This window comes from Gavialis gangeticus, unplaced genomic scaffold (assembly GCF_001723915.1).
Source record: "Gavialis gangeticus isolate Ggan-Ray unplaced genomic scaffold, GavGan_comp1, whole genome shotgun sequence".
NCBI lineage: Eukaryota > Metazoa > Chordata > Crocodylia > Gavialidae > Gavialis > Gavialis gangeticus.
In genome coordinates, this window is record NW_017728994.1 from 70,344,162 (window position 1) to 70,353,687 (window position 9,526).

Consider the following 9,526-nt stretch of genomic DNA (forward strand, 5'->3'; position numbering starts at 1 on the left):
GTTATCCCACCCCTGTGACCATGGGCACAGGTGCCACTGGCCTGGTCACAGGGCACCTTTCCCCAGTACCAGCAGGAACTTTCCTCCCCAACCCTCCCCCCCTCCCACCTGCAGACTTACCTGTATCCATCTGTCGAAGCTACTCCGACCACACTGCCTGGCTGTATGCCAGCCACATCTTGCTCCTTGCCTCTAATCGCTCGCTCTCTCCCTGCTCCCACGAGCAGAGCAGAGCAAAATCCTGGACATTTGTTCAGATTTCAAAAAACTGCTTGGATGGAGATTAGAGGATCCAAAAGGAGGACATGTATGGGAAAATCTGGATGCATGGTAACCCTCTAAGTAGAATAATGGATTCTTCAGAGTTTTTGCCCAGCACCTTGTCTAAGCATGGGATTCATTTATGAGAGAGAGAAGGTAAAGGTTTAATGTCTTTTCCTGGGACCTGACCTGGCTCATAGTTCACCGAATGCTACCAGCGAGGGCCTGGAGACAGAGAGGGACAGTTGGCGAGATCCAGCTGCCTGTGGCCAAACAGCCATTGGGCCACCAAGACAATCGAGCACCTCCTGTGGTTCTGCACCTGAGCCAAGGAGGTATGGAAAAGGGTGAAACAGCTCTGTGAAGTGATGACTGGCGTCAGCTGGCTAACCAGTGAAGTAGCACTGTACGGGCACCTCGTCAAACACCGGGGAGCCCTTCACCCCGTTTCGACCAGTTTGCATCCTGCATCAGGAGTGCCCTGTGGAAGGCCAGGAACCTCCTGCTGTACAGACAAACGAACGTAGAGGTAGTAGGCTGCGTGAAAAAGGTTCTGAGCTTATTCTGGACCTATAACTAGAAAATGGTAGCAGAGGACAGCGAAGACGTAGCAAACATCACGTGGCACAGGGACATGTGGCACAGGTTCATACAACCCCCCCAAGTGAAGAAGGGAGTGAAGGCAGCGGAGAAGAGGAACGGACAAGTGGAACAGAGGACAGTGACAGCCGCAGCAGGTCCTCCAGCGGAAGCTGGAGCAACAATGACAGAGAGGTTACTTGAACTGAGTATGTGACCCCGGAAGTGGGGCAAGGGTGGAAATGAAGGAAGGGCTGGTCAAAGGGACCAGAATGGGCTGATGTTGTTTTGTGTGTGTTGCGCACATTTGTGGCTATTGTAACGGGTTCGGGTGGCTAGTGGGCCTTTGTACGGGTTCGGATTTCTGCAACGGGAAAGGTTTAATCCTTTTGTGATGTAATGGGTAGAGTGTAGATATATATAACCTTATATATAGAGAGAGAAAAATATTTTTTTACAAAAAAACCCCCCAAAAACGGATTTTCCTAATAATAATATCTTAATTTCTTCCCATAGGATTTTGTCTTAGTAACATTTGTTTCAAATGCCTGAAAATGAATAGTAAGAGTCTAAGTGTAATGATGATGCATAAAAGAATACATCTGAGCCAGAGGTTTGACCCACTGCCAGATTTTTTTTCCAGTCTTGTGTGCTTAAAGTATAGGCAGTCAAATCCATGTTTATTCTCTGAAGGAAAACAAAATCCAGCTTCTTTTTATTATGGAGATGCTGTATACTCACAAATCCTATTGAATTCACTGGGTGCTGTGCAGACTTGAAAGTCAGGCCAATTTTATTTAGGTCCCCCAGTCAATATATAGGGTTCTTAAATGTAGGCATCCAAGTCTGAAAAACATGGTATTGACTATACAACTTTCTTTTTCATAGTATAGAAGAGCTAGACTGGAAAATTTCTGATGCTTGTTATCAAATAGAGTGTCCCCTGTGCTCTGCTATTTAGGAAGCATGCCATGTATTCATTATTGTTAACATTTTCTCTGTTCTGAACAGTTCAAAATGTTAATTTTTGTCAATGTTTTTTCATGGAACGCTCTTCCCTTGCAGAATAGCAATTATGGTATTAAAATGCTACACTTCAGCTATCTACTAGAGGGATTGTTTATTTATATATTTTGCAATGAAAAAGTCAAAATATTATTTAAGCCAGGAATAATTAGTTTGGCTGGTTTTGATGTCAGTAAAGTGGTACCATTCCCTGAAGTTTATACTGAATGCTGCTGAAGTGATTAGTTTCCAGTAAAAGTCTGCAGTTTTGTGATAGTTGCATTGCAGTGTTTTTGTTACCATAAACTGTCTCCTATGTTTAAAACCTTCTGATAGGTGTTATGTTTGCTTTTCCTTATTTGCTGTATATTATAAAAATATTTTTGTCACTTAAACATTTGCTCATTTCTTAAGTCCTAAAGTCTGTTGTTTATAGAGTAAAAGTGTGAATGCAGTGAGGAAATGTGCCAGTTACCATATTTACCCCCCTTGCTTGCTGTCTGCAATGGCTCTGGCTCCATGCCCCTCCTGGGGCACAGAGCATGTGGACAGTCTGGTCTCTGCTTTGCCATGGAGCAGTGGGTGCAGCAGCTCCAGCCCTGAGATGCTGGAGTTGTTGCCTCTTGCCACCACTGCTGTACAGCTGGGCTTGGCCAGAGCTTCCATGTGCTCTGTGCTCCAGGAGGGAATGGACAGTAAGCAGTGTTGGGGGGAAGGCACTAGTAAGTGCAGGCATGTATGTGGGGGGGCAGCTGGCAGGGGGAGGCTGCAGGGAGTGCAGAGTCAAGGGGGTCATGTGGTAGGAGGGAACAAGTGGTGAGGTGGTGGGGGTAAAGGGTCTGTCTGCCACACCCTGTCACATGCCTCTCCTTTTTCCATTGCACCAATTGGGGGGGGGGGGGAGGGGGGGCAGATTTAAGATGACCTTCCAGTAATTAGATTCTATACATGGAAAGTTGTAACATTTATAAATTTTCTATATATAGAATCCATTTGTTGGGGGGTTTTCTTCAATTTGAAGTCTTTGTGGATTCAGGCAAATAAAGCAAAATAAAGAACTATAGTAACCAAAGCTTAGTTCCTATGAATGTACCATAAATGGATTGGCTTCTGTCTTTCTTTGAAGGTATTAGAATCTTGAAGCATAATTAAGAGGGTTTTTGGCAAAGGTTAGATTTGTTTCCTGAAGGTATGTCTGAAACCTGGTGGAGGCAGGAAGATAAGTGACAGTAGAAACGTGACAGGTGCTATAGTTGTAATATGATTATAGTGAAATACACATTGTATCAAAAAACTGGGATAAGAGCTTTCTTTGTGATGCTGTCCCAGGCACTGTGCTAAAGTCTGATATGCAGGGACTGAAAAAGGGTGTTTCAGTTTTGGGCACTGGTCCACAAATGATGTATCCATACATAGTGTTTTTTATTTGGGGGACATGGGAGAGGGTCATAAAGTAGGGTTTTGAGTTTTTTAGTTTTATTTTGTTTGGGGACAAGGGCTATCAATAAAGAAAGTTGCACCAAATATGTATAACCTAGGAAAAATGCTTTGATATCCAGCAAAACCATAGTTTCACAAGCTCTGTAATAATGTGTCCATTTAAGCTCAGTTTTTTCTAACTTGTAAATCTCAGCTGGTGGTCCAGCAAAAACTGCTATTAGACACTTGGCTGCCAGTCTCTGCCCAGCAAAATGGACACAAACCTGTGCAAGTACTTGCCCATATTTATTTTACATGAAACAGGACAACTATACACCTCCAGAACATGAGAAAAGGAGTTGCAAATAAACACTGTAAATAACTGCTATACCTGCTAATGCCCTCAGACCCTGCTGAACTTGAGCCCATGTACATACATCATTGTAGCCCTGGCTGTAGTTTATTTTTGTTTGAAAGGTAATTTTGGAAAGAGGAGTTGTTTTGGTGAGAAGGCCAGTGTCCACATACTCTAAACACTGTCCCCTTCTCCCCCTTCATCCCCACTCCCCAAGAAAAAGAAATGCAGACTATTAATGAAGCATGACACATGGCTTTACATCAATGAACTAGAAACCATAGTATGTTTCCATAGTTGGTTGGAGGGAGCCCAAAGCTTTTGAAATTACAGTATTTACAAATAAGATTCCCGAAGGAAAAATAAACCTGAAGGTTTTCTTCTTAAAAATTTTGGGACTTTGAATAAAAATAAAAAGTATGAATACATTACCCAGCAATGGCAACAATATTACCAGTACTTTGCAGACATTTAAATATCCACTTCAACAAAATTAGCAAATCAAAGGACTTCCCTCATTTCTGAGAACCGTTATGTGATGAAAGCCAGTCTTCTCATGTTCAGGAGCACAAAGGGTGCAGACAGAAATGACAAACTTTCACCCAATCTGGCCTCAGAGTACTCTACTGCTGTGACCAAAGACAAGTGCATGGCTGCAAAGCTCTTGGCAAGGGCCTGATCCCACAATAATCTGAATCCTCACTGCATGAGGGTTCAGATGAAAATGTTTCAAAACTGTCTTCAGTAACTTCTGTTTGTGCTGTCTCCAAACCTGTTGTTTTCAGAATGGGAGAGGGAAAAGAAAGTGGAGAGAATTCAGTCTGGTATTTCTTCAGCCAGGGCTGGATGGTGGGGTGGGTGGATTGGAGCCCCCCTCCGAGGAGCTTCAATCCATATACCTCACCCTCCAGCACTGGTTGGGGAAGCCCTAGAACCAGCTCCCTTTGCTCTCTTTTGCCCCTCCCATTCTGAATACAGGTGGGCTGGGAGGGAGGAGGGGCCATTGCTAGGGGAAACCAGCTGCAGACTTGCAGCCAAGAGCTAGGTCCCCCCCCCCGAACCAACAGTGAACTTCTGTATCGTCCAGGGATTGTTGAAACTTGAAACGCTTCCTGCAAAGTGTTCTCGTTACAGCGGGGAGCTGTACCCAATGGTTATGACATGTGGCCAGTATAAAAAGATTGTTTTGGGAGTACAACTTACCTGTTTTTTGAGAGAACCTATGCACACTGAATTCCTGCCCTCCCTCCCCCCACCCCTTTTGTGTCAGCTGTTGTTTAATACCTGTCATCAGCTGTTGACTCTAGAGTATGGACATCTCTACTCATAGGCATACCTCTTACTATTTATACTACATTATGTGACCAAAGACTCTGTAAACTCAATGTTGGGAGCAAGAATGTACTTGGATTTTTACATTTAGTTATTGACCCTCTTATTGGGTATAACTGTTGGGACTACAAGAAATTTCTGCGAAAAAAACCATTTTTGGTAAATTATCCAAGCTGGGTTTTCTTTAGCAATGGGGAAAAATCACATTTACTATATGCAAGTATTTTCATTTTGTTCCTTAGAAATCTTCTTGATAAGGGGCTGTTACATGACAACGTTTATCAGCTGTCAGGCACTTTGACACCATAAGAACTTGGCTGAAATAAACTAGAATGAGGGATGTTCGCCATGCCTTACAATACAATTTAGCAACTCATACCATCTTTTTCATAACAGTATCTTGATAACTTGTCTATTTTATGCATATAATTATTCAATCATTTTGGGTTTTTTTTTTTAGCGTATATGTTGATAGATTCCATCCGTCTTTCAGTTAGTCCCGGGGTGTACATCATTCCTCATTATTCTGGGAATATTAGGGTACTCTGTTTTAAGTTAATAAATTAAAACTTTCTAAAACATCTTATGAGCTTAACTGAATATACCAGTTATAAGGAATGACTGGAAATGATGCTGTAAGTTTTAGAATAACTTTGTAAGGTTGACACAAAACCATATTAATTCTGGAAAAGAGACAAGCCTCTGAAAATATTGAACAATATTTTAAGGAAAGCAAGAGCAAAGATGTTAGAAATGGGTGAAATGTTGGACTTCTGTAAGGCTGATTTCATGTATTTTATTTATTTATTTTTTGAGGCAAAGTAGTAATGGATTAGAACAGAGCTGGAGTGAAATAGTTTAAAGTATTGCATCAAAAGGCTGGGGGTGGCAGTAATTTGTTTAGAAATCACTGTCAGATGTATAGGAATTAAAATCAAATCTATGCTGTTTTGTAGCATTAATAGTTTTTTCTTTTTCTTTTTTCTTTTTCTCCCTCCTCTCCTTCCCCCCTCCTTTCCCAGCTTTATATAACTATGACTCCAGGGGACCAGATGAGCTTTCTTTACAAATAGGTGACACTGTACACATATTAGAGACATATGAAGGTAAGAAAGGAAAGAACAGTTTGCTAGTAGTGCTGTTGTTTAACGTCACTACTTTTTGTACAATGTTTTACTGAAGGATCTACTGCTTTTTCAGGATTAATAAAATAAGATATTTAATAGGTACAGAATTAACAAGTGCTATATGTAAGTGGACAGATATATGATGTGATAGCTGATTGATAAACTTTTTCTAAATGCAGCATTTTTATGCCACGTCAACATTCTCACAGCTTTGTTTGTATGACTCAATGGTCGGTTTAGTGGTTAGAAATGATATATGTTCTCTAGATATCCTTGGATAATAATGCACAAGACCCTGCTCTTTAGAGGTGTTAATTTGAATTTGAAAGTGATTTACCTTTTAAATTTATTCACATCTTTGTAAGAATTCATGTGCTGTTATGCTGTTGATTCATCTAACACTTTTAAAATAATATACTTGTTTATTTTGTTCCTTAGATATCAAGAAGTAGCAGAATTTCATAGCACTTTAAATTTAAATGAGTAGCTCTCCTTATTCCTGTGTAACAGCACTCTGTCTTTGAAAACATTTTAATATGAAAATGAAGAGAAAGTGAGAAAATGCATGTGACACATCCTTGATTTCTCATTCAGTCAATTTAATTGTTTCCTGTGGCTTAGAAAGGAATCAAGGATCTACACAGCTTTTGCTTTACTCTAACAGTTACTCATTTGTTATGTAATATTTGCTTTTTGGAGATGCGATTTGTGAATTGAATGTTTTGGCTTCTTTCATTTTCTAAGGAGGCACATACGAAGAAATTAATACCAAGTTGTAAATTTAGTTTAGAAATTGACATGAAAGTGTGGTGGTTATTTTTTGTTTTTTAAATAGGTATATCTACTGAAATAGGGAGCCTAGTTAGAAGGAGTAACATTTACGCCAGTTTGCATATACAATGAATTTGTGAATGAATTCAGTTAATTCACAAATGACTTTTGACGCTGCAGTTTGTACGTGTCTGTTGTAGTCTTCTGTGGTATAACAGCAAAAATGTAAATGTAAAAGGAATATTTGAATGCTGTAGATTTTATGCATAGTAGATATGACTACCAAATTGGCACATACCATAGATCCTTGAATATCATATTTGACGCTCTCCTGCGACAACAGTTGCATTTGTTGATCATTACTTTAAACTTTTTGACATTCTGAATGCTTCAAAAATAATTGGACAACATAGAGGACTCCTTTTCCCCCTGGACAGGATAAAGGAATGACCTTCAAATCTCTAATCTTCTTTTAGGCTTCAGGTATGCTGATGCGTTCATTTAAAAAGAAATCCAAATAGAATAATGGTCCTCCAAAAATTGGTATGCTCCCTGCTGTGCATGAGGATTACTCTACCTCTGTACTGAGAGATAAATCCATGGCCCTTAGCTCTTTTTTTCCCCCTTAAAATAAATAAATAAATAAATAAATAAATAAATAAAATAAAGTAAAAAATAAAATAAAGTAGCCCCCATCAGGCAGTTCTTAAACTATATGTAGGAACTATAGGGTTTCTCAACATTTGTTCAGTTCATGCTTCCCAGGCATACTAAGTAAAAACTTGCTAAATTGCTGATTTCTATTAATCGCCCTGTATCATATTAAATTTGTCTTCAATTATAATTGAAGTTCTGCTGGTACTGGACACCATGCCAGAAAAATCATTTTGCTTTTCTAGGTGTCTCACTCACCTTAAAGCCCATTTTCTGTTTCTGAATGGTGCGCACATCAAATTATTAATTAAATCAATTGTTGATTTTATCGTAATATACTGCTTTGTCTCTGTTCCCATTGCTGCTACTGCTCTATTATGAAAGTGGAAATAAAAACTCTTATGTCATGTTTTTATTGCTGTTAGAATTTTAGTTCTTTAATGTTTGCCATCAGTGACCTATTTTTGCCATCAGTGTTGAGCATTATCCTTTGAAGAGGAAAAGCGGGCTTATTCTTTTCTGGTGTCCATTTACATAAGAATATATCCTTATAACAATAGAATTGTGTTGAATTGTTTACGTGAACACTTATATATGCTTACTTGAATATACGATGCCCCCGAATATAGGATGACCCACCCTCCAATAATTAGATTCTGTATATGGAAGTTTTATAAATGTGTTTATAATTTTTCCAGGTATAGAATCTAAGTATTGGAGGTTTGCCTTGCATTTTATCCCCCTGCTACTGCTACAAAAGGGAAAATAAATTTGGTGGGTAAAATTTCCCCTCTGCCCTCCTTCCCTCTACCCCGCCAACTTCTTCCCCCTGCAGTCCTTTCCCTCTTCCTTACTGTCGTATCCTGGTCTCCCTAAGCACATGGAAGTGAGGGGTAAATCTGAAAAAAAAAACCTGACCTTGAAATAAACATAGACTTAGTTCAAACAGAATTACTGCAGTTGATTATTTTTTTTTTTTTTTGAAACTAACTGCTGCCATTTTTAGCACAGGCACTTCAACACACAGTTTTAAGCAGCACTTTTTTTATCCACTTACCATATTTACCTGGATAAAAGTTAAAGTTTTTCCTCCCAGTCATTGTGGGGTGGAGGGAGAAGCCCCTGGTCTTACATTTGCATACCAAGAAGAGAGGGGAGCAGGTGGATTCTGCACTCTGACTCTGATCCTGAGCCTAGGTCAGGGCCAGAGTCAGACCCACAGCAGCCACTTGCCGCACACTGTCCACTTAGCCTGGAAATTTCTGCTCCGCTGTCCTTCCCCTGCACTCCCGCTCCCAAATCCCTTCCCTCCCACTCACTGTTGTGCACAGCTCTGCTCCAGATCTGGCTGGGTTCTCTCCTGGGCAAAGAACAAATGAAAACTTCTTCCCCTGTCTGGAGAATTATCAGCATCAACACTGTTGCATGGCTAAGTAAGTGCAGAGCTTCCATGTTCTGTACTTTGGGACAGAGCAGCCCCAACAGGGTCTGACAGTAAGGTGAGAGGGGAAGAGGCAGAGTCTGGAGGGAGTTTTGAGGAATGAGGCAGAAACTGGGGAGCAGGGGGGCAAAGAGTCAGAGACTTAAGAGCAGGGGGAAAAGAGGCAGAGACTAGGGGGAACAAAGAGGAGGAAAAAGGGAGAGACTAGGAAGTGGGAGTTTGGGGAAAAGAGGCAGAGAGTGGGGAGGGTGGCAAAGGCTTTGGGGAGCTCGTGGGGCAGGAAGGCTAGAGTGGGGAGAAGTGGCAAGGGCAGAGGACAAGGGGAACACCTGACCCTCCCCTTCCCAGCCACTGCTTTCTCTGCTGTAGCATTGAGAGCAGGAGGGATTCAAGACAATACTCTAATATTTAGATTCCATACCTGGAAAATAATAAATGTATAAGATTTCTAGATATAAAATGTAATTATTGGGGGGGTCATCTTTTAAGGTAATCTTACATTCAAGTAAATATCTTGTACAAACGGTACGTGATAGTAGTCCAAAACCAAAAGGTTTCATAGTTTTTAGGGTCAGAAGGGAC

The 9,526-nt window shown here is 40.6% G+C and overlaps 1 protein-coding gene across 2 annotated transcripts in view; it reads left to right on the forward strand.

Annotated features, from left to right (window-relative positions):
* DOCK1 (dedicator of cytokinesis 1) overlaps positions 1-9,526 on the forward strand; it is a 599,368-nt gene that overhangs the window by 43,786 nt on the left and 546,056 nt on the right. For both annotated transcript variants that reach the window (XM_019502991.1, XM_019502992.1), the window contains exon 2: positions 5,974-6,057. In XM_019502991.1, the coding sequence (XP_019358536.1) occupies positions 5,974-6,057 (84 nt within the window). The remainder of the gene's footprint in view (positions 1-5,973; positions 6,058-9,526) is intronic.